A 22,953-nucleotide genomic window follows, 5' to 3' on the forward strand; every position below is an offset into this window, starting at 1 on the left:
TAAAGTGTATTGTTATGACTCAGGTAATTTTAATTAATTAACACTAATCTTAGATAATGCTATTGGACGATAAACAAGACACGCGGGTTTACGACTTACCTGATATAATTTTGTAATGCATCCATTCCAAATAACACTTAATGTTGTCCTTTCTCACTGTATATTTATAAAACCATAAACACCCTAACAAATGAACAGTGATATTTTATTGAATAGTCACAAAACTATCAAATAAGAGGATACACTAAATTACAAGAATAGGAAATAATAAAGAAACATTAATCCGACCTTGACCTTATTACATACCTGACGGGATAGTGAGTTGTATTAGTTTAAATCTACCTAACGAATAAAATTCAACGCTCTGTGGTTACGTATATAAAAATATTACAATTTCATTAAACTTAGTAAATAACTTACTCCCCACTTATTTGTAGGATCATTAATATGGTACTAAATCCGCTGACTTAATTGTTTCTCGCATGTACAGGCTGATTACCTCTATTAATGAACTTATTACTTTGCGGCATAACAAACTCAAGCCAGGAACAAAAAGCCTAACGTACACCACATTTAACTGTTTCCAAACAGTTGCAGAATAAATGGATCAACCTCTGTCAATCTGAGGGTACTGACTTAAGTGTCATCTGTTCATTTTATATCAAAGTTTGTGTATACTTATATATGTGACTTGCCCCAAATTTTAATGTATAATACAGATTATTATTAATCAGAGCTTGTTTTGGGATTATCAACAACACTGTTCTACTATTTTTCCCACAACATAGTGTTAATGCAGTTCAGTCTACAATGAACTGAAAGTTTTCTAACCTAGTGAAGAGAAAATCATGATAAAACATTAACTGAAGATGTTATTTGATACGCTTGCGGAATGATTAATAATAAATTATTGCATAATAAACTTTTTTCGGTATTCTTGAATATAGTGAACTAACGACTGGGTTATAGCATATAAATATAACTATTATTCAATTATATTTTCTCCAGTGAAGTGATATTAGAAGCACATTATTACATCATATTCACTGTAACAAAAATCTATTTTTAAACTGAAGTGAATGGTCTTCTGTGGCAGTCTCCTAAATGGAGAGAAACAATTTAAGGAGAGTAAAATGAAAGTGCAAAAAGTTGGTTACTATATTCTAATATAGTATATAACTAAAGTATTACAATTTTAAAGCATACGCGCAAAATCTGTAAAATTTCTTACTAAAAAAGCTATCATTTTTGGTGCATCAACACGGGCTTGATCAATGTGGCTTCTAAAGGGCAGCCTTTTGTCTCACGTTACACCCAAATCTTCAAAAGTGTCACATCCTCTTAATACTACCTGAGCCAGGTGGTAATTAAAAGCTATAATATTAGTTATATTTAAAAATGACTTTGTCAAGCATTTATAATACTGTTTAAATTTTTTCCTTAGTAGGTAGGGGATTAGACTATTTCTTGTAGTTTTAATTTATGATATTAGCAATATTTATACCTCCGTTTGTCCTAACAACTGACCGGGAACCGTTATGTGTTATTGGTGCCAAAATCTAGTTAACACTACTAAAAAAAATATTTTTTGGGGTTTGAATTAATAAGATCAGCAATGTTTGTATCAAAAAATAATTGGGAACCCTATATTTGCGCCAGCTCTCCTTCCACCAAGAGATTCATTCCTTAAAATATATGACGCGATTTCAGTGATACCCTGTATAAATAGAGCGACTTAATAACGGGCCTGCAAAGTTTCAGAAATATGACGTATACTGCGTGCCTGGCTATATGGTACAGTATTTACCTGCAAAGGCCCGCGTGTCCCGCCAGCACTTCATTATTGCATATGGTATCCACCAAGCGAGTGGGCGTTTCCCTTTGCAACGGTACCAAACACTTGATAACGGTCCCGCTGGGTTTGTCGCCTGCACTGGCCTCCGTGTCGTAAGGAACTTTGTGGTCCCGCAGCAACTTCTGCAACTCCTGCGGCTCCTTATCCCTCAAATAGAACAAGCAGTTCCGCGGATGGTGGGCGTGGAGACCGAGCTTCGCGCAGTATTGACTCAAGCCGCACTTGGCGCCCATCATGAAAGGTTTGCCGCAGCCGTAGCAGAACTCGTACTTGCACTGGGTGCAGGTGAAGTGCATGCAACCGCCCTTTGCCAAAGAATATCTGAATTTGCACTTGGGACAGTCTAGTCCGTTTTCGGCCAAGTGCTTAGCCACGGCCGTGGCCTGGTTTTCTGGATCGTTCGCGTCTTTCCATTCGGCGAATTTCTCACAAGTGATACCTTCGTGTTGTTTTTCCCACTGAAAAAATATTTGTGTTTTTGTACTAGTGACGTAGTTCACATGCATGGATTGAACAAATCTAGACTTCCATTAGATTGCAAAAAATTTACCGCTCCGATTTTGGACGCAATCGGCCTGCAATTTGGGCTGACATGTCCTGTACGCGTCCTATATCAAGGGTTAAAAATTTACCAAATAAATTTTTAATCTTGGCGGACGCAGTTTGTCATTTTCTAATGGGTTTCTTTTTACAAAGTTAGGAGCCGGGCTCGGTGAGTTTGAAAATTTCCAATACTTTAATGCATATTAATCTCCGTCATGGCGAGACTCCATTCTTAGTTTCTACTTAGTGAATTTTACTGAGCATGTTGGCTGTTAAATTTAAAACAGCAATGCATTAAGTATTTAGTTGCTCTAAACAAATTTGTTTTTCGAAGTAAATAAAGAACGGTAAGGCCAGCAATGGTAGTCTAGGTTACGGTCTAAATTCATTAAGTAATTAGTCAGTGCGTGTCGTTGATATCTTACCGGTCTTCGGCAGTTTGCGCAAGTGACGGACTTGCAGTCTGGACATATGAGCCTCTTCTGTCTCGGATGGGCGATGAATCCGGATGAACACTGGAAAAATTCGAATCAACGGGTACGAGTACTTCAAATGTCGATATTGTTGATTAGAAATTCGATTTTGAAACACAAGCGACATTTTGTACTTGTCTTGTGTCTGTGTATGTTAGTTTTTAAAATATTCTTTAAAAGAAAATTTAGTAATTACTTAAAGCGGTAAGTAACAGAGACTGTTGGCTTTATTTAGAGGTTAGAAAATTGAAAAAGCATATTTGTTTGTATGTAGATGGATGTACATATTCCTTTTGATGGTAAAATCAATTTTATTTTTACAACTATGTCAAATCGGATGATAAAAACTACCAATCTTCCGCTAACTTTCTCCTTATATCGATTAATAATTCTCACCTGAACGCACCACTTGAAATTCGGATCTTGCATCAGCGTCCTGTCCCTCAACTTTTGCTGGAAGAGCTCGTGTACAAGAGGGTCCAGTATAGCCTTCAGTAGAATATCCAGGTTTGCGAAGTAATCGGATATTTCGTCCCCAGAAATGACACCGGAACCGAGATCCGGTTGTTTGCAGAACGGGCAATTGCAGTCCATGATGCTTCTATCCATAATCTGTACCGTGAAGTAGTTTTTTGCGCATTCCTGACAGCACTTGTGAACGCACTTCAGCATGGACACGATCTGTGCAAAAACAATATACCGTTTCCTTCAGTCTGGAGTAGCAGTGGTAGTCGTTTACTTGGTTCATGGGATATTTTCCTGCGCACAATTCGCAGTCTTGCCTCAGGAAGGCGATCGCGGCGTCCAAATTGTTGCAGTCTTTTACCGCTTCGAGAGCTTCGTCGGCCGAAAACTTCAAAGCAATTAGGCTTACAGCTAGTTCTGCTTGTTGGTAGTTCTTCACCTCACCTTCAGCCAGTAATCTTCTAGCTTGGCGCTGTGGAAGCGTCAATCAATTAGAATTTAACCGTCATTATCCCACTTCTGAATTCGTGGAAACCCCAACAAATGTTTCAAATTTAAATAAACAATTCCGCTGATGTTTTGATTTATCTGACTCTTTACTCAAACAAAGCAATAAGTAAAAGTTTCGGGTTTCCCGTAGAACTTAAAATATTGTACTCAGGACCTTGTACGTTTTGTACGAGTTAAAATTAAATTGATTGAGATATGTACTACTGAACTAGCGACAACCCCAGCCACCTGGCAGCTTAGAAGTCTTTTCTTACCTCCATCTTTTCAATTTCGGTAAGATCTTTGACATCCACAGCTCCTAAATCACTTTTACTGTAGTCATCTTCGGTCTCGTCCAGTTCCTGTTCTTCTTCGGAACTGTACTCCTCGCTTTCGCACGTTTCCTCGATGCTATAGTTCTTGCGTACACCGCTGTCCCATTTTAACCTATCCACATCGAGATTTAAACTTTTCTCTGCAAAATTCTCAAATTGTCCTGTGTCCGATATGATTTCCTCGTACTCCTCGAAGTCATCGAAATCATCGTCGGTACTGGGATCTAACAAATCTTCAATATTGCTGTCGGACACGGATGACTCGCTGTCATTGTCCAGCGACTTTGTGTAGGACATTTTCTTAGAACTGGCGTTTGATTCGAAAGAAGTTTTAAATGATGGTAGACTAATCTTCCTAGTCACTTTCGTTGGAGGTTTTGTTGCGACATCTGCCGATGTCATACCGCTAGGTATATCTTTCGGCAACTTTAGCGGTTCCATATTTTTGGATTTAGCGGGCGGACTGGGCAACTTAATGGGTATTTTACTCCCGCTGGTATTCGGGGACTTGGGCTCGGAAGAGACGGATCGTTGTCGCGAAATAATTGGTATTTTGGACGGTCTTTTTTTGACCGCAGTCTGGTTATCCTGTGGTATTTGGATTTTCGTGGTACTCACTGGTTTCTCCTCGTTATTCACTTCAAATGACGATGAACTTTCACTCATAGACTTACTAGGCTCCTTGTTCAAGTCCTTTCCCGGACCACCAGCCTGAGTCGTGGTGTTGTCTAAACCACTTTCCTCCTTTTCCTCTATAGGCGATGGCGGTGGTTCTCCTTTGGGCACCACATTTTTGTACTTGGTGTATTTTTGACTGTCGGTTTTTTTCACGGGTTTTTTTCTGATCAGCTTCGGTTTTATTTCGTCGACTTGTAAATACTGTGGTTCGCTTGTATCGGCTACTTTATCTGCGCTTTCGGGGGTATCGCTGCTTGATTCCGTCGTGCTAGATGCCGATCTTTTTTTGTCTAACTTCTTTCTTATCCTTCGAGGGGATTTTTTTTGCTTCTTTTTCGATGTGGGTCCGCTGGGAGGCAAATTTTTAACATTTCGTTGGAACTCCATTGTTGTGGGAGTTGTGGCCTCATTTGGGGCTGCTGTAAGAGAGATTACTTCTTCTGAGATAATTCGACAAATTGAAGGCACATCTTCAATGTTTGGGTTTTGCTGCTGTTGTTCACTGGATGTCTTCGATTGACCCGCGATAGTTTCTGAGGAAATTGTTCCTGCACTTGTATTACCTTCTCCAATAGGTGTATTTAATTGTTCCGTGTTGCTTACATCGTTTTTTTCATTTTCCTGTTCAGTACCCGAAATGTCCGTGGGTTTTCGAATGGCAGTTATTTTAGTGGCATTTGCTTTTTCAACATGAGCTTCAGTGTCGCCTATTTTCTGAACTGCCTGACTCGATATTTCTTGTCCATTGGGTTCTTTATTCTCTTGTTGGATTACCGCGTCTGGCTTTCTAATAGTTGACGATATTATCGCCTCTCCTTCAGGTACTGCTTCATTTGTCCGATCGGCTAATTCGTGGAGAGTTTCTGTTACAGTGGCTGTTGATATATCTTGGAGGCTATTAATTGAGTGTGCGCCTTTAGTACTCCCTGCTTTTTCAAAGGCCTGTGCTGAGTTATCCTTAATTTGTTGAACTACTTGAGACAATGTTTCCTGACTATTAAGACCATTATAGTCTACTTGTACTACGGCGTGGTCTCCAGTAGTTGGTGATTCTATCGATGTTGTTAACTCTTTTTCAGGTACGGGCTCATTGAGTATCTCTTTCGCTGCCTTTTCCGATGTCGACAATCTATCATTTTTTTTTAAATCATCAGTTATCTTTTGCAATCTGTTAATGAAGGGGGATTGTTCAATAATATTAGCTGTTTTCTCGTACTGTCCGCCTTTTTGGCTTATTGTTATTTTAGTGATTTTTGCTTCTGCTGCACTGTTTTCAATTTGCTGAGGTGTTTGAGACGTTTTTTGCTCATCGATAACTTTATTTTCTTTTTGGTCTCCCGTGTGGTACTTTGCAGTAATTGGTGATATATCGTTCACTGTGTCTTTTTTAGGTGCTGGCTCGTTTTCCCGACCGCCTGATTCATCGTGAGTGGCTTTCTCGGCCACTGACGATTTATTGCTAGTTTTACTTTCACTATTTTCATCTTCGAACCCCGTTACTTCTACTTCTTTAAGATTATTTTTTGGTGAAACTGCCTGAGACAATGTTTCTTGTACTCCTTCTGGGACTCCCGTGTAGCCCTTTCCAGTAAGTGGTGGCGCTTCAAGTACTTGTTGAGTAACAGGGTCAGTATTTTGATCGCCCGATTCATCTACGAGTCCTTTTGGTGCTTCTTTATTTGGCGATTGTTTATTAGTGTTAGGACCATCACTTTCATTTATTTCTGTCTTATTTTCGTCAATCGTTTTGCTGTTCTCAGTTTCCGGTGCCACACTCCATTCATTATTATTTTCCTCTTGGTTTTTTTCTTCCGCTCCGTAAGAGTTTATGTCGTTTTGCTTTAGCCCCCCTTCACTTTTCTGGTGGATTACAATCTCTTGATAGTTTTTAGGATTAACAAGCTCTCCGTCGCGTTTCACCTTTTGCGTCTCGGGAACTTTATCAGCCTCTTTGGCAGACTTATTGGATTTCAAAATAATTTCAGCTCTGCTTTCCTTCAAATCGTCGATGACCAACGAGCTTACAGCGGGCGAACTCACCAGTTGTATATTCAAAGTGCTGACGCTTACTTTTCTGGGCGGACTCTGGGCCAGAACGGCTACGTTTTGAGCGAGCAACGAGACGTCATCGGTGGCGTCGACGAACTCGTCGTTTTCTCCTCGACGCAAGTCGTCGCTCTCGCTCGAGCTCTCCGTTTCAGGAGTGTCGCTCTTGTCGACCTCAGCGCCGCATATCGGAATCAGGTAATTATTGTCGACGACTTCTATAACGGTACTACTCTTTTCGACATATATCTTAGGAGTTGATGGCGTCGGCTTTTCTTCATGTAGTAAGACGGTACCGTCATCTTCGACAACAGGAGTAGGGGTCTGGTTGCTAACACTCGAGGCAGGCTTACTTTCTAGGTTAGGGGTACTTACATGAGGGGGCGTGTCAAAATTTTCCCCCGTCGAATGATCACTTACCGCATGCGCATCGACTTTTTGTCGTTTCTCTTCGTCGCTTAGCACATCTGCAAGGCAACACTCATTTACGCCGCTCAACACTGTCGCAAATCTTACCGTCGCCCCTGAGTTGTTGCAGCGATGCCCCCTCATTACCTGCCTCGTTTTCGGTGCCCGTCGGCGGACCCCAGATCCGCATCAGAAATGGTTTTATTTGCGTTTTGCTCAGTTCGTTGTAAGCTGCCTCTAAGTCACCGTGGTTTGTGGTCAGCACGGTCACGATGTCTTCGCGGCTGAAATCGCCTCTCGTCGCCAATTCCGTATACTGCGAAACAAACATTTTCATCGCTTAGCTTATGTCACGATAATAAATTGTGCTGACGCATCTTGGAATAGGAAATTTTTGACGGGATAAAGACATAGCAAGCAGATTGTGTCAACAAAATTAAACGGCAACACAGGTGTTATATCAATATGAATACGTTTTCTTCTGCTGGGTGTAACCAAACCAGAGGCAACGAGCTATAGGAAGGGGTTTTGTCAGAAAGAAGAACCTAGATAAAACTTTACAACTATGAAGACACACAAAAGATCTTTTGGGTCGCAGTAACCGACAGGTCAATCTGAATCTGAAGAGATGACAATAGCATAAGCAAAACCTTTGGGGGTAATTAAACTATGGCTAGACTTTCTCTTTAACTCTATATCTCAAATCAAAGGTTTTAAACTGTCCTCATGGATTTGCAGGGAGGAAGGACAACATGGAGGAGTAGCAAACTTTACGAACTAAAGTGTTTCAGCCAAAAACAGGACAAAACTGTGTGGTTTATCACTATGTGGAGTATTTGTATGCGCGGCCATGAATGTCAGTGGAGTGACAAAAATATAGTAGTTATGGTATATAGACCACCATTGGGAGACATAAAAAGATTTTTAGGTAAGATGTTGTCAAAAATACTCAAAGAAAAAAATAACACATATTTGTAATAGGAGACTTTAGCATAGAACTCCTTAAAGAAACTAAAGCAGACTCTGAATTCGTAGTAATGGCGACGTCTTTTGATCTTGTGACGACCACTAACGTAAATACACCTACTCCTGTGGTATTGACAATAGAGTACTAAATTTTATTTCAAACCATTTAACACAGAACATTGAGTTTGAGGTTAAGACTACAAACCTAGAGTATAAAAATTCTCTTAGAGGAATACAAATGCAGTTTTCTGTGCGATTTGGGAAGAGAGAATTTTGAAAATGTATATTGCCTAGACATAAATGGTGTAAATTACCAATGCGATAGTTCATGGACACATACATAAGACTGTTTGATCAATATTTTCTTGTAAAAAAAATTACACCGAAAAAAAGCGTTACCCCAGAAATTATAAATTGCAAGAAACGACTAGATTTATTATTCACATTGAGTAATCGTGACGTACAATATAAAGATACTTATAAAAATACCAAAAAGGAATATGATGAACTATTTAGAAACTCATAAAGCCTTAAATATGACAAACAGATAATAAAATGAAATATTTGTTGGTCATCAGCAAAGAGATTACAGGGAAATGCCATCCCATAAATGAAGTAAGTCTCGAGGGGAATGTCGGAAAAGTAGCCAATGAATATAATCAGTTCTTAGTGTCGGTGATTCCAGAAATTTTAAAATCGGAACCATATATCTGTAGTATTCCATATAAAAACCAATCTATGATACTAAATCTATTAACACCTGAAGAAATTTTTGAACTAGCGGCAGATATCAAAAATAAAAATAACAGTCGGGTCGATGAAATACCCGCAAGTATTACTAAAAAGTCGATTGTAGAAATTAAAAAAGTATTAAGCTACTTAACTAAACTAAAATTAGCATTAATTAAACCGTTATACAAAAAGGGTGACGTCGAAAAATGGACAGCTATAGACCAATAAGTCTGCTGCCGGAATACATAAAAATCTTTGAACAAAGTGATATCTAAGCCAAAGTGGACAGGATGAAAAATCAAAAGTTTGAATTAATAGCCATGGCGTAGTTCAGGGAAGCCCCATTAAATTCATTAATGACATATACATATGCATGGTTAAAGAAGTTTCCACACAAATAATAATAAATTATACAGATGACAGGAACATCCTAATTGGTTACTTTTGGGGGAAAAATAGTACCATTCAAGACTGTTTTATAAGTCAGAAAAGGGTAATCAGAGTGAACGGGTCGAAATATGTTTAAAGAAATGAGATTTTCTTCTGTATACGCTGTATACATATTTCAATGAATTATGTTCTTTCACAGAAATAAAAATTTATTACAGCGACTAAATACAGAAAATTATAACACGAAATTCAAATATTATACCTTCCATCGCTTGAAAATCACTCAAAAGAGTCCGGTATATGTGTATATGTGTATAAACTGTTTAATAGGGAAATTAAAAAACTCTTAATTGCACTTGAGCCGTATAGCTTAAACTGCTATCTAAACATGTAAATAATCCTTATGTAACATTAAGAATACAATATAGTATTACGATAGATTTAGCAATAAGTCCCTCGCCCCGTGCGTGAGGCGGGGAGCTCTCGAAGCCTGGGTGAGAGAACGGGCTGTGGTGGGCTGGAGGGTTGCTCAGGGAATGAGGCAGGCCCGCCCTCCCTCGGACCAGGGAGCTACTTGCACTGACCAGAAGGGAGTGTAAAGCACTAAAAGGGGCCTACACATAACATTGCAGGCTTAGGAGGCATCTTTGCTTGCTAGGCATTGGAGACGATCCGGAGTGTATGGAAGGGGAGGAGTCGCCGTATCATTTGCTCACCGAGTGCCCTGCTTTGACATGGGCAAGATTTGGAGTCTTCGGAACGGCGCTGATCGATCCGGACTCAGTGCACGGTATTGGGCTAAAGGAGTTGCTGACGTTCTATACGTCGTTCGACGTTCTGGACGCCCTCTAGCGCGGTCTGGGGGCACAACGGGCCTAAGTGCTTGGACGCCCGCGCCCCCCACCCCCTTAATACCAATACTAATACCAAGTCACTCTAGTTGTAGTTGACTTATTGCGGGTCTTTGACGTGATTCATTTATTGTCAACTTGCAATTTACTCTGTTGCAAAAATCTTTGCAATCAATTCATTCTATTGCATCGGAATTGAATGAGAAATAATGGCATTAAAAGGACGTGATGTTCCAGATCTAGTAAGACGAGGCAAAGCTAGAATAAGAGCGGGGAGAGATATCAATAGGATGCCTGATGATTGAGTTCCTAATGGAAAACAACAATAGCTGTGGTCAAGTTAAGTTAATTTAGTTTAAGGCGTTAAGGAAGGTAACGAACAAGCGAGAAAAGGAACAAATAAGGTCCACAGGCTGCGATTTCCGGGGTTTACATTCACATTTGAAGAAGTAATAGAATGCCCTGTGAAGAAAAGCACGACCGTACACCTGATATTTCCAGCTTTAAAAATGAGGAAAGGCAGTGGAAGACCAGAATATTGGTCACACACAATATATCCTAAATCGTAATTATAAGAAAAGGGGAAAAAGAAGAAGGGGCAATGGACTCGACACCCAAGATTTGACATTTCGGACAGTGTTTTATACAGAATTGTAAGAAAGTAAATCTGTTTGCCCTACCCTTAAACGTTTTATTGCTCTAGGTTCCAAACCAATAGAGTATGTAAAAAAATTCTTTGTGGTATTCCATTTACGTGTTTTGTGCGTTGCTTACTTTCTTTTGCCTCTGATCGACACACTCCTGCACCGCGGGCCAGAAATCGCCCTTGTGCAGTCTAAGGGCGTCCCTGGCTTCTTTCTCGGACACTGTGCCGACAATGTTCATGGGCCCTTCGCGTCCCATCTGAGTGGCCAAAGTTTGAACGCTCGCTATCGTCGCGTCCCAGTGCTCTTTGAGCCACTCGATGGGGTTCGCGTCTTTGCAGTGCAGTAGCGCTGCCTGGACCTCGTCGGCGGTGTACTTGTACTGCTCGGCTTCCTAGAAATTGAACTTGTTATTCCACGTGTTTGGATTGTTCCTTAACCTTAATATATATTTTTTTTATTTACGCCATATTGACAAATACGGAAAGTATACGGCGTGTCACTTTTAAAATTTCGTAGGTGACAACTTTAATGAACTATAAAAGATGCAAAATCATTTCCTCCGAGATTAGATTTTAATGAATACAAACTAGTTGCTTTTACTTAATGGTTGCCAAACAAATCCTTCCAAATGTATGATAAACTGGAGCACATGCCGCACTATTGAAAAATAAGCAAATGCTTTGCTTGGAATGAATAAATATGTGGTTTTCCCACGGGTTTAGAAGATAATGCTCGTTTTTTCTGAAGATACCTGAGTTTCAAAGTTCGCGTTTGGCGGGCTAGAACTGTGTTTAAATTATGGCGCTGATGGTGAATCGAAAAGTAGCACGTTTAGAAACTACTTTTTCGTTTCAACGAAGCAAACGTGCATTGGTTAGTCAGTCATTTTTTAGTAGCATTAAGTTGTAATTAATTGTCCAAAGCAGCGTTCGTTGCACCCTCTTTCTTGAACATGTCGCGCCACTTGTGTTGTATTTGAGTTTCGGTAAGGTATTATTTTTATTATTTTTGTATGACAATGGCACAAATTGAGAAGGTCCTATCTTATTATTATTTTTAGAATGGCCGAGAGGGGGGTAATCGCATACTTCAATTTTAAATCTCTCCTTTTTGAATGAACATCGTTTTAAAATTGGGATAAATTTTATTCTTTTTTGTGTAAAGTGTCAATGGCTGAACGCAGTCATTGAAAAGGGTTCTTCACAGGCCATCGGCGCTGCCCTCAGTGGATTATTTATTTCGATTGCTTTCATCGCCGCTAGAGGGCGCTTTGCATTATCACTGCAAATAAAATTTCTCAAAAAAAAAAAATTAAATGCATCAATAACACTTTTATTGCAAATAATATAGCTGAATAAAGGTATAGTAAAAAACGCATCTCGATTTCTCTTGACGAACCTATTAACCTCAGAAAACGAAATAAGAACAAAATAATGTCGGTATTCATATCGTTGCATTAATTTTTTTGAAAACACCCATTCTGATGACGTAAACCACCCTCTAGCCGCGATACAAGCAGTCGAAATTAATCCGCCCAGAAAGAAGGGACTTTTTTAATAACTAACCAAAATGCGTTCAGTCATTATTCCACAGGCTACTGTAATATACTCTCGGTCTCGTCACCTCAAAATTCTTCTTCAGCTCTTGGATTATTATCAAAATAATTATAAAACATATTTTAAAGTGCGATTTAAATGTTACACGGTTGATGAAGAGAATAATAAAAAGTTTTTGTTAGAAATACATACATACATATTTGCATCGGGAGAGGATGAACTAAATATTAATATGATCCTTTTGAGTTGTCCTAGAATTCTCCTCTTTCTGACTGATATTGTCAGTTCCTCTCTATTAGATAAAGTGTTTGCGGGGAAGTGGGAGGTGTCGAAATTTCCACTCCCTAAAAACTCCTAAATCTTACATTTTAGTGACATGAGACCTATTTGTAGTATATTACCAGTATTATTAAAAGTAATTAAAAAAGTATACTATACTACAATTATCTCAGTAACAGACTTTAATATGTTGAGTTGAGATACTCTGTCATCTACAGGGCCAATTACGTGTGGTGTTCCACAAGAATGGATTCTTGACCCTGTCTATATATTATTTATATTTGTGACGTAACATCTTGTTTGTACTTTTCATTTTTTTCGTCAACTCACAATAGGGCACAAATATTAATAAATGGATATTTAGAAAGATCAATACAGTTTTCCAAATAATTATAATTTAGAAATTAATACAAAAAAAATCTTCAATAATAATATTTGGTAAACAGTGTGATATTATTCAAGATACTTTTCTCATAAAAATTCACGGTGAAGAAATAAAATGCTCGAACACTGGTAGAAATTTGGGACTCGATTTCGATATTAATCTTCGTTTTAAACTTCATGTTAATAAGGTGATACCCACTGCATATGTCAATCTAAAAATCAACTTAAGCGTCTCTATAGAAAGTACCTTCTCCAGATCGAGTGTGTGTACTAGGTGATTCTGAGCAGAGCGGGATTTGTTGTTTTCTTTTTTGTTATGTTTTTTGTTTTTCCTTATATACTCTTTTTATTTTCAACTATTGAAAACTTGCATTTATTGCAAGTTTTCAATATATTCAATGTTATTGTTTTCAACTCCTTTTTTGCAACTATGAGGCTAATTTTTGATACTTTCTGTATTATTTTGTCGAGAAATAAATATTACTATTTACAATCATGAAACCGCACATCACATCTTATTCGATGAAACGAAAATTTTTGCATGTAATCAGTTATCCTACAAAAGAAAAATCCGATAATCAATAGAAATCTCTAAACAACCAATAGTCATCAGAGGCAATGTTTACGCCCCATCCTTTAGCTCCACCCAACTTAAACAGTATATAAGCAGGTACAATGTAGAATGCGAGTCATTTTTAGTCAAGCTCTGAAGAAGCCAACAGGATGATTGCCAAAACGTCAGCAATTTCAGAATATTTTTAAGTTGTTATTGATATTTATTTCGGAAAATGTCCGGACCACCCATCACGTTCCCTATCCCTTACTACGAAACATTGAATTGAATTTATTCCAAATTAAAAAGATGTTAATTTTGTAGTTATCTGTAATATAAAATCCTTTCTCAAAAATCGACATTTAAATTTCTAGAAATTTAACAATAATTTCCAGGATTCTCGCTTTAGTTATATCTTTGCAACAATTACTTTTTGACATAGAGCTCTTGTTAATTGGCCACCCAGTGCAGTAAACAAATAATTTTTTAAGTGTAGCAAATGCTGTAAATGACGAAGCTGATTGCTATGCAGCGCAAGCAGAATATTATTTATAGGTAACGTAACCCACTCTTTTCCTTTATAGATTTGCTTTTACTTTAAGTAAATGCTTCATTTTTATTCGTTAGACCTAATGTTCCTTAGTTAATTGTTTAATTAATCACTGTTTATTGAAATTTAACTCACTCTCAACAGTTTGACCAATTCCAAGCCGTGGTTTTTGTACGAGTCCTTTCGTTCGACGGTGTCTAAATATTCTGGGTGCAGAGATTCGCTCCTTTGGTGGTGACTTAGAGGCTCCGGTTGATCTCCCTGCAATTCGAAACGTCCCTAATCAGACTTCGAGTCCTCCAACAACAATGCGAATACTAAGCATTTAAACTCAAAGCCTCAACTACTGCGCTTAAGTCTACGTATCGCGTGTAAGCACCCTGTAACTCCTGTAATCTTGACTGGGCCTGCGCTGGTAGTAAAGTTCGGGCTTCCTCAGGTCCATGATGCTCGCAGAAATCCTGGGATTCACCGGCGGCTTTTGTTGTTTGCCCGTTTTATGGGCGGGCCCGTCGAAATACGCCTCGTCGTAGTCGTAGGGGGCGGGGCTTGGCTCACGACTCCCCGGCAAACTCTTAAAACGAACCAGATAAATGAATAGATACAAATATATTTGACCGTTTACTTGCGAATCGGTGGTGAACGACAGTCTGCTCGATGATCGATGCAGGGACCATTCGGAACCCCTTTTGGAGGATGGGGTGTGCATCGACTGCGATCTTTTCAAGTCCCTGTTCTTGCTGTTTCGGCTCACCGATCCGCCCCTGGCGGACCTCGGGCTTCTCGTCGAAATGTTGTCGCCAAGAGATAAGACGTCTTCGTATGTCTGGTAAAATACATTTTTGTTCCATACGTTGGAAATACACTGCGCAGCAAAATTGTGAAACAAGAAAATCTAATTGATGAAAATTTATAATGATTTAAACATTATTCCCATAAATTCATGTTGTTGAGGTTGAACCTTATCAATAAAATCGAATCTGAGATTGTTTGAAAGGAAAATGAAATAACGAGCCTATGAGATGAGATTTTTTTCACCTGAAGAATCTACCGCTGCGATAGCACTTGTAGAAACCGATACCACAAGTGGCATTCTGCTGTGGTGGGACAGAGAATGACGGAAACCAAAGAATATGCATGAGAAGGGACCACCCACTTAGCTTGGGTAGTGCAAAATTATTTCCAAGAAGTGAGAATTAGAACTGTCATTAAACCCAACTCAAATATGAAAATTGAACAAGATAGAATCAGAAACCGAAATTTAAAAATAATTTTCGATATTTTTACAAAATATGCTTTAAATTCACGGGGTAGTGGGAGAAAGAAGAAAAGAAACAAAATGCATAAAAAAAGCAATTTGTACAGTGTCTTCCAAACTCTACCAAGGCTACCTTTTCAGGTTGAAGGTTGGCATTTTTTTCACTCTTTGTATCTCGGTTAGGCGCAAACCTATAGGAAAAGGTGAAAACTGCCTAGTGGATAGGGTTTTTTTTACTTAGGATTTAGTGGCGTAGTCAATTTCCTTCCGAAACTCTCAAATTTTGATATATAAATCAAACTTGCTTTTTTAGTAATTATAGACTTTGTTATAAGCTTAAATTACATAATTTATTACAAAAAGTTGGTTATCAAAATAAACTTGTGTGTGTGTGTGCAATATTCAATGCACACCTATTAGATCTAATTTCTCATAATCTTAATGAAACTAAAGTATATTAGGAAAAACTATATGGGTGCTAGAGATATGATATCTTGCCTATCTCGTTAATACAGAATCTTATAAAGCAACTATGAAAAAAAATTGAGAAGGTGACCTTGTAGCATTCAAAAACCACCATGGCCGCTGGGTGCGCGATTTTTACGGCAGTATTTTCTCACAATAGGCTTGATCTTGTTAAATGTTAATGGAAATTGCTGTTTAGAAAGAAAGTAGCGCCAAGTGCAGGGGGGAAATGAAGAGGCTTGTGCGGAGGTTGGTTTGCATAGCAAACTTTTTGACTTTCAGAAGAAAAATAATTGGATGTTACGTATCCTACCGAACTTCTTAGGGTGTTTAAATATGCCAAACCTGCAAAAACACACCGTATGCTTGGCTTTATTAGTATTGAATATTAAGAAAAGCCTTTTCGATAATTATGTCCGAAATGAAAGTCGGCTTACGCAAAGATAATTCAAAAGATTTTATTCGGATGGATACGGGTAGTTAGTTGACGTTGAAGATATTCGCAGTTTGACAGTTACGAGCTTATGTTCAATTCGAGAGCAGATTGTGTTTATTAGTTATTGTTTCATAGTTTTTATATATCATCGCGTAACTTGATAATTTTCTTTGGCGATAACGACATAGCGTTATATTTGTAATTTCATGTGTAAAATGATAATCGGGTGGAGTTCTCCTAACGATATACCGTTTTTAAAACCTTTTATGGTTTTGACGTCGGAATGAATTTAGGACCCGCGTGTTGTAAAGCGGAAGGGAACCATTCTTTACAGCACGTTTACCACAAGCTATGGCCGTATTTAAGATGTTAGGCGACAAAAAATGTGCCTTGCGGACTGTTTTATTTTAAGAGTAGTGAAATTTTCTTTGATTAAGCTGTTATATTAATTCATATTAGTGTGCTTTTTATAAATCTTCCTAAGCTCGATTTCAAACGGAATTTGTCCATTAGGTAGCTTGATCTCCTATATTAAAACACATTAGAAAGCTTAAACAGATTTCCAATTTAGGAGTTTAATATAATGACTCTAAAATATATGTATATAATTTATAATGGATGTTTTCCCAGTTTGCTTCATTTATATTTATATTTTTATATTTATGATAAATATTATAAATTAAGAATGTTTTTTTTTACTGCAATAATAATCGAGGAAACTCATCCATGGAACTCTACACAAATCCGTCAGCTTTCAGGATTTGTAAGTACCGAAGTACGGTTTTGGAACGTCATTCTGGAACTGCGAATTTATTTATTGAGGGTTACAAAGAGAAATCCAAGCGACGTAGACCTGCGGTTAGACCTTCATACACATTTACCAAAGTTAAATACCGGATTATGTCCTAAAAACGGTATATCGTTTGGAGAACTCTACTTATACTTTATCAGCGACGCAACTATTATCAGGATGTCATTTTTTTTGCAATTGAATTTAAAACGAAAGGAAATTTGCGATTTGCGAATTAGTTCGTTATTTTGTAGTCCATTGTCTGCTGAGGGATAATTGTTTTACTACCAGACGAGGGGTTTTCTGGAATAAGTAATTTTATTACTTATTATCCAGTTTGAGGCATTTTATCAATGAATTATCAATGAATTCACTATGTTAATACTATTTAATTGGAAGGGGTATAAATTCTCATGTTGTGATATCGTTCGTGGGCAATACCTGGGTTGACATATGCTGTGGTGGAGGCGACGTTCCCGTCGATGTCGTCGTCTTCTGCGCGTTCGACGACGCCGCGGAACCATTTCCCATTGACAAGGCACCATTTAACTCACTCGCGTCTGTAAGCACAGGACCGGAATTAGACGCACACAACACAACGTTATTATTAGTCACGAGGGACGGGGTTACGAGAAAAAACACACACACACACACGAACACCGGGAGGTCGCGGGCACACGCGCGGATCATCGTTCCTTTATTTCTTTTTCTGGAAGGAAGCGAATTTGGTGCCGGGCCAAAACGATATCTTTCTACTCGGCCTACCTGTCTTCGGGCCGGCCATTTTCTCGCCCGCCACTGTCGTCGCGACGCTGACCTTGCCGAGGCGATTGAGCACCGATTCGGTCTCGCTGTCGCCGCTCATCCCAGCGTTCTTCTTAGCCGGCGCCGCCTCTTCCGCCACCGGGTGCGGCGCACATTGGGGCAAAAGTGCTGTTATGCGCAAAATAAGCAGATTATTCGATAGACATTTATGCAAAACACAACATGGGGTTGTTCTGAAAATTGTTCAGTTGTTCAGTCTATCTAAAATATTTTCAATGACGCAAGGTTTTATCGCGTCATTGAAATTTTACATTGCGTCTTTGAATGATACTAGCAATTTCGGATATATTTAATAGCCTTACACAAATTCATATTCTCGAAGTAATACACATCTGATAATAAGTATCCTTTATATTATAAAAATTAAGGTTGGCGTAGAATTGAAATGGCTAGTTTTGCAGTCACTGGTTTACCCCTGATTTTGCTCCGTGATTTTTGCGTACGGGGCCTTCGTGTGCCTTCCTAGGCATCATTTTTTTTAATTTGCCTACTGATTACCGATGAATGACGTCACTTCTGGAGCGAAAATCAAAGGAGTTAGTTTTCTGATTTCTGATTCAACTCTTCATGGTCATTAAGTCCTTCGGAACATAGAAAATTACAGAAAAAAAGTTCCCTGCAAATTTTATGATTTTTATTTTATATGTATAAAAAAGTGTAAATACACTGCAGTTTAGCATAAATATAACCTTTAATTTCCTCATGCAGATATCGACAAAATGATTTTTTCCAAATTGGAAAATCTTGGCAACCGAAATTTAACTGGGGCTTAGGCGCGCACTTAACACAACACAATTAATAGTCTCAGTTTAGATGATATTTAATTATAAGACACCTAGTCCAGAAAACGAGTACGAGAGACAATTCTGAACATTATTAATAATCGACATTATTGAATCAATTATGTTGGCATTCCAAAAAAATAAAAAAAAATTATATCGATGATTATTATTTTCAAAGGGAATTGTTATTTTACTTATATACAGGGTGTTCGCAAAATAGACGGACATATTTTATGAACGTGGGTCCAAAAATGCAGAGTTTTCAAGATACTAACAAATTAATATCTAAACAAGATATTCACTCCATTCTGTTGAAATTTCTCAATGGTCTTAATAAATTAAAATTATTAAGTCCAATGGCTCTAACATAAAGTACAACAAATCTTGGAAATGTCCATTCTTTTCCGTACACATTGTCACTCGACGATGTCAAGCTAAAATTCGAGGTCCATTTTCAAATTTATTTCTTATTCTTATTATTCCATTGTTTCTATGGAAATAGCGTAAGTCATCATCTTAAGGTGTCCTCACAAATAAAAATGTAGTGGATTTAAGTCAAGGGAACCCGGTGGCTATTAAACTGATCCAATCCAATTTTCCCCAAGGGTTGTTCAGATGAGTTCTGGCAGCTATACTAAAATGAGGAGGAGCTCCACGGTGCATAAAAGTTATTTGGTTTGTACATTTAGAGAAACATCTAGCAGTATGTTGAAGAATGGGGATTTTTGTCACTCCCTACATGAGTGCGATGGTAATTAAAAATACCATCCCACCGAAATCCTGTTTTGCCCGTAAAAAGTATGTTTTCATAAAAAAAAACTATTATTATTACCTTTTGGTAAAATCATTCGAAAAACTGTAAACAAGGCAAAAAATCTTTTGGACAGGATAGAGCGATACAAAAGTTGCTTTGGAAGAACCTGCTGTTAGAATGATTACCCCCCAATTTAGTCGCTATAAATTTTACAGAAAAAGGCAGTGGCGTGCATTTATTAGGGTTTATTAAGGTGAATTCGCCTCGTAATACACCAAATACCATTGCCAAATTTCAACACAATGAAGTGAATATTTGTTTAGAGATTACATGAATTATATGTTATATATAGTGTGTTCAACTGTACACCCTTGTGAAATCTTTGTTTATGGATCGATTTTGATAATTTTTTTTGTTGGATACATCTTTGAAAAATGCACTAAAATCTTGTTTTGCTTATTGCATCAACTTAAAGTTATGGCCAACTGGGACTATTAACATATCTATTTTCGTCTATTTTTGGAACTTCTTGAATATACTCGACATATTTTTCAAACACGAAATGTGCAATTTGATATTTTTTCCCCTTTGGTGTAGCTTACCCGTTTTCGCGTTGTCTTTTCTTCTCGCCTTCTTCGTTCTCGACGTCTTACAGCACACCGAGCACACTCTGGTGCCGGGTTCGTTAACGAACGTGCAGTGCTGGCACGCCCACGGAGAAGTCGGCATCGGACGCTCCGCCGTCGATTCTTCTTCGTCTTCTTCTTCTTCCGCGATCGCGTCATCGCTCTCCGAATGCTCATCGTCGGTTTGGCTCGACGAAGACGCCCGTATGCTCGTCCTACTCCTCACGGACATCCTCTCGGACCGGTCGGCGTGTTTCGACCTTTTGGTCTCCTTGGGCGCCTCCTTGGACGTCGCCGCGTATCTTCCGACCGACCTCCTCTCGCTGAAAGTCGATCTCCGATCGTCGAAGTCGTCCGCCTCTTCCTCATCCGACGTTTCGTACTTTCTCCTGCTTTTCCGGCTCAGCGTTGATTTTCGCGATTTGACGCTGTGGGTGGGCGACGCGGCCCTCGAGTGGCTGCAGGCGCGGTACCCTCGGGGGTACGGGTACACGGGGGGCCCGTGCCACGTGCCCATCCACATAGGGTTCGGCGGATAACCGCCTGCATTTATACTCATGTTGCTGCCGTGCTGGGACTCGCAGCAGCACTGTTCGGGCGGCCACTGGTTAGGGTGGCAAGGCGGATAGTTTAGCTGAGCCATGGAGTGGGCCTGCGACGAAAAGGTGGAGGTCAAAAATTTGTTAGAAAAAAATACGAAAATTTAAAAACTTTTGTTAATAATATTGGTTAGGGGTTGACAGCGCCAAATTAAACCTTTAAATGTTTTAATTTCAACATAATAATTCGCTTATTAAGGTGGTTATTTATAAAAATAGACGATATTTTTAAAACATACCATTTCCGAATATACCTTTTGTCTACACCCAAACGGAGTGTCAGGCTTTGTACAAATTGCTATCAATGGTATTGCACGACCAAAAATATAGTGCATGTATTGCTGTGACTTTAAAGTATTATTACCGTATTATTAACCGCAGACGTTCGCGGGACCGTGGTAAAACCCAACCCAACAAATGTAAATTCTGCATTAAGTAGGTTTTGCCTGCGACGGACCGTAACGAATATTTGTAGAAAATTGAAATTTTTATTTGAAACGTAAATGGACCGTTTTAGCCACCATGATTAAGCATTAATAAGTAGAAGCGTTTATTTTAACATCAGGTGATATGCATCGTTCTTAAGAGTTTAATCTAAATTGCAATATGTTCGTATATATTATCTAGGTATTTGACTGTGATTCTTACAGTAAGTACGTATTTATGTACCTGATTCTCGAGCTTTGACCCTGCGAGGCTGTTTTCAGTGAATAGTTCAAAAGGTAAGGATAAGTACATAGTTCTTCGATTTGTAAACAATAGTAGTAGATAGAGCTACATCATAAAAATACATTTTTTTAAGGTTCCTGTTTTTAACGCTTTAAAATGTGGAGGAATTTAAAAACGAAGTGGAGATGGTAGTCGAATCTAATGACGATTTAGAAGACGAACTACCTCAGCAACGAAAAAAACGGATCCATTTGTCTTCGGATGCTAAACAAATTGTTTCGAATTTTTACAATGTTATAAGAAATTCACAAGGGGGAGTAGGAGCAGCATTAAAAAAACAAGTAACATAGAACGTAATAAAAAATTTTATGTACATGTTTCAAGATTTGCTCGGCGAAAAAGATTGAAAACATACTTATATCCTGCTTGTTAGTGTAGGTAGATAAATTCCTAGAACGGTCGTGGGTCTGCTCGGTAGGGTGTTCTATAAGGGGCTGCGGTTTTGGAGTAATAAACAGTAAAGGTAATCGCGGGGTCAGCTGTAAAAGCACTAGAATCCTGGTCGAAGTATAATTGTTTCCCTATATTTAAAAAAAATTATAGAACCCTGCATTCAATTCTTAATTTTTTTGTTATAAAAACACGGCGGTCATTACATAGGGCGGACAAATTAAAGGTTAAGTGAAGTTTAGAAAAATTATTGCAATGATAGTTTTCAATAAGTTCCGTATGTAAGTTTTGAATATCTACATACCTCGAGTCGTTCCTAAATTAGAGTCACACTAATTTGCGTACAATAGACGACGAATTTGGTGAGTGAAAGTAGTGTGATAACTGCGTTACTACAGGTAGTTTATTATAATAATAAATGTTGTAATGATTATAGGTTCATGATTATAATTATCGAAATGAACACATAATTGATATATTAATTATTCTAAGATCAAGCAAATAAAAACTTATATAGAAGTAAGAATAATATGCAATACAACTTCATTTTGTAAATCTTTGCAAATTGCTGGAAAGTATTAAGAAACAGATATTATTATTAAATATTTGTAAAAACAAACATAATTTTTATAAATTTCAGATCGTGTATCTTGAAAACAAAGTATTTACAGAACTGTGTCTTCAAATCATTCCCAGGTTCATCACCCGAAAAAACGCCTCGGTTATATTTTTTAAACTTGCTTAGTACATTGTGATCAATTTTCAAAATTTTCCTTTTTTATTTTTTTTTTTAAGAAAAAATTATAAATATGCCAAAACATTATAAATAAAATACTGAACAGTATTGTGTAAATTTATATTTTTGGTTAGTTATTTTTAATAATGATTATATTTGATAATAAAATAAAAAATCAAAAAACATACATATATTTAAGTTATAATTAAAAAAAAAATAAAAAAATGAAATGTAAAATTAATAACAACAATAACTAACCAAAACTATAATTACTTAGTCGTTCAAAAAAGGTTCCGCTAATTTTTAGAGTAAATAGAATATTAAGAAATAACCACTATCACTACTTTGATATATTTCATTTTT

The 22,953-nt window shown here is 37.9% G+C and overlaps 1 protein-coding gene across 3 annotated transcripts in view; it reads right to left on the reverse strand.

Moving 5' to 3' along the window:
* Positions 1-22,953, reverse strand: part of LOC132696604 (E3 ubiquitin-protein ligase lubel-like) — a 31,441-nt gene that overhangs the window by 1,219 nt on the left and 7,269 nt on the right. For 2 of the 3 annotated variants that reach the window (XM_060661525.1, XM_060661526.1), the window contains exons 9-21: positions 20,113-20,788; positions 17,915-18,082; positions 17,591-17,709; positions 14,826-15,026; positions 14,580-14,774; positions 14,336-14,461; positions 11,006-11,269; positions 7,401-7,608; positions 4,101-7,351; positions 3,611-3,808; positions 3,268-3,552; positions 2,824-2,913; positions 1,808-2,313 (exon numbers count right to left, since the gene is read on the reverse strand). In XM_060661525.1, coding sequence (XP_060517508.1) covers positions 1,808-2,313; positions 2,824-2,913; positions 3,268-3,552; positions 3,611-3,808; positions 4,101-7,351; positions 7,401-7,608; positions 11,006-11,269; positions 14,336-14,461; positions 14,580-14,774; positions 14,826-15,026; positions 17,591-17,709; positions 17,915-18,082; positions 20,113-20,788 — 6,287 coding nt within the window. The remainder of the gene's footprint in view (positions 1-1,807; positions 2,314-2,823; positions 2,914-3,267; positions 3,553-3,610; positions 3,809-4,100; positions 7,352-7,400; positions 7,609-11,005; positions 11,270-14,335; positions 14,462-14,579; positions 14,775-14,825; positions 15,027-17,590; positions 17,710-17,914; positions 18,083-20,112; positions 20,789-22,953) is intronic. The other variant, XM_060661527.1, reaches the window with a different exon arrangement.

The sequence above is a fragment of the Cylas formicarius genome, unplaced genomic scaffold (genome assembly GCF_029955315.1).
Source record: "Cylas formicarius isolate icCylForm1 unplaced genomic scaffold, icCylForm1.1 PGA_scaffold_1__22_contigs__length_36826433, whole genome shotgun sequence".
NCBI lineage: Eukaryota > Metazoa > Arthropoda > Insecta > Coleoptera > Brentidae > Cylas > Cylas formicarius.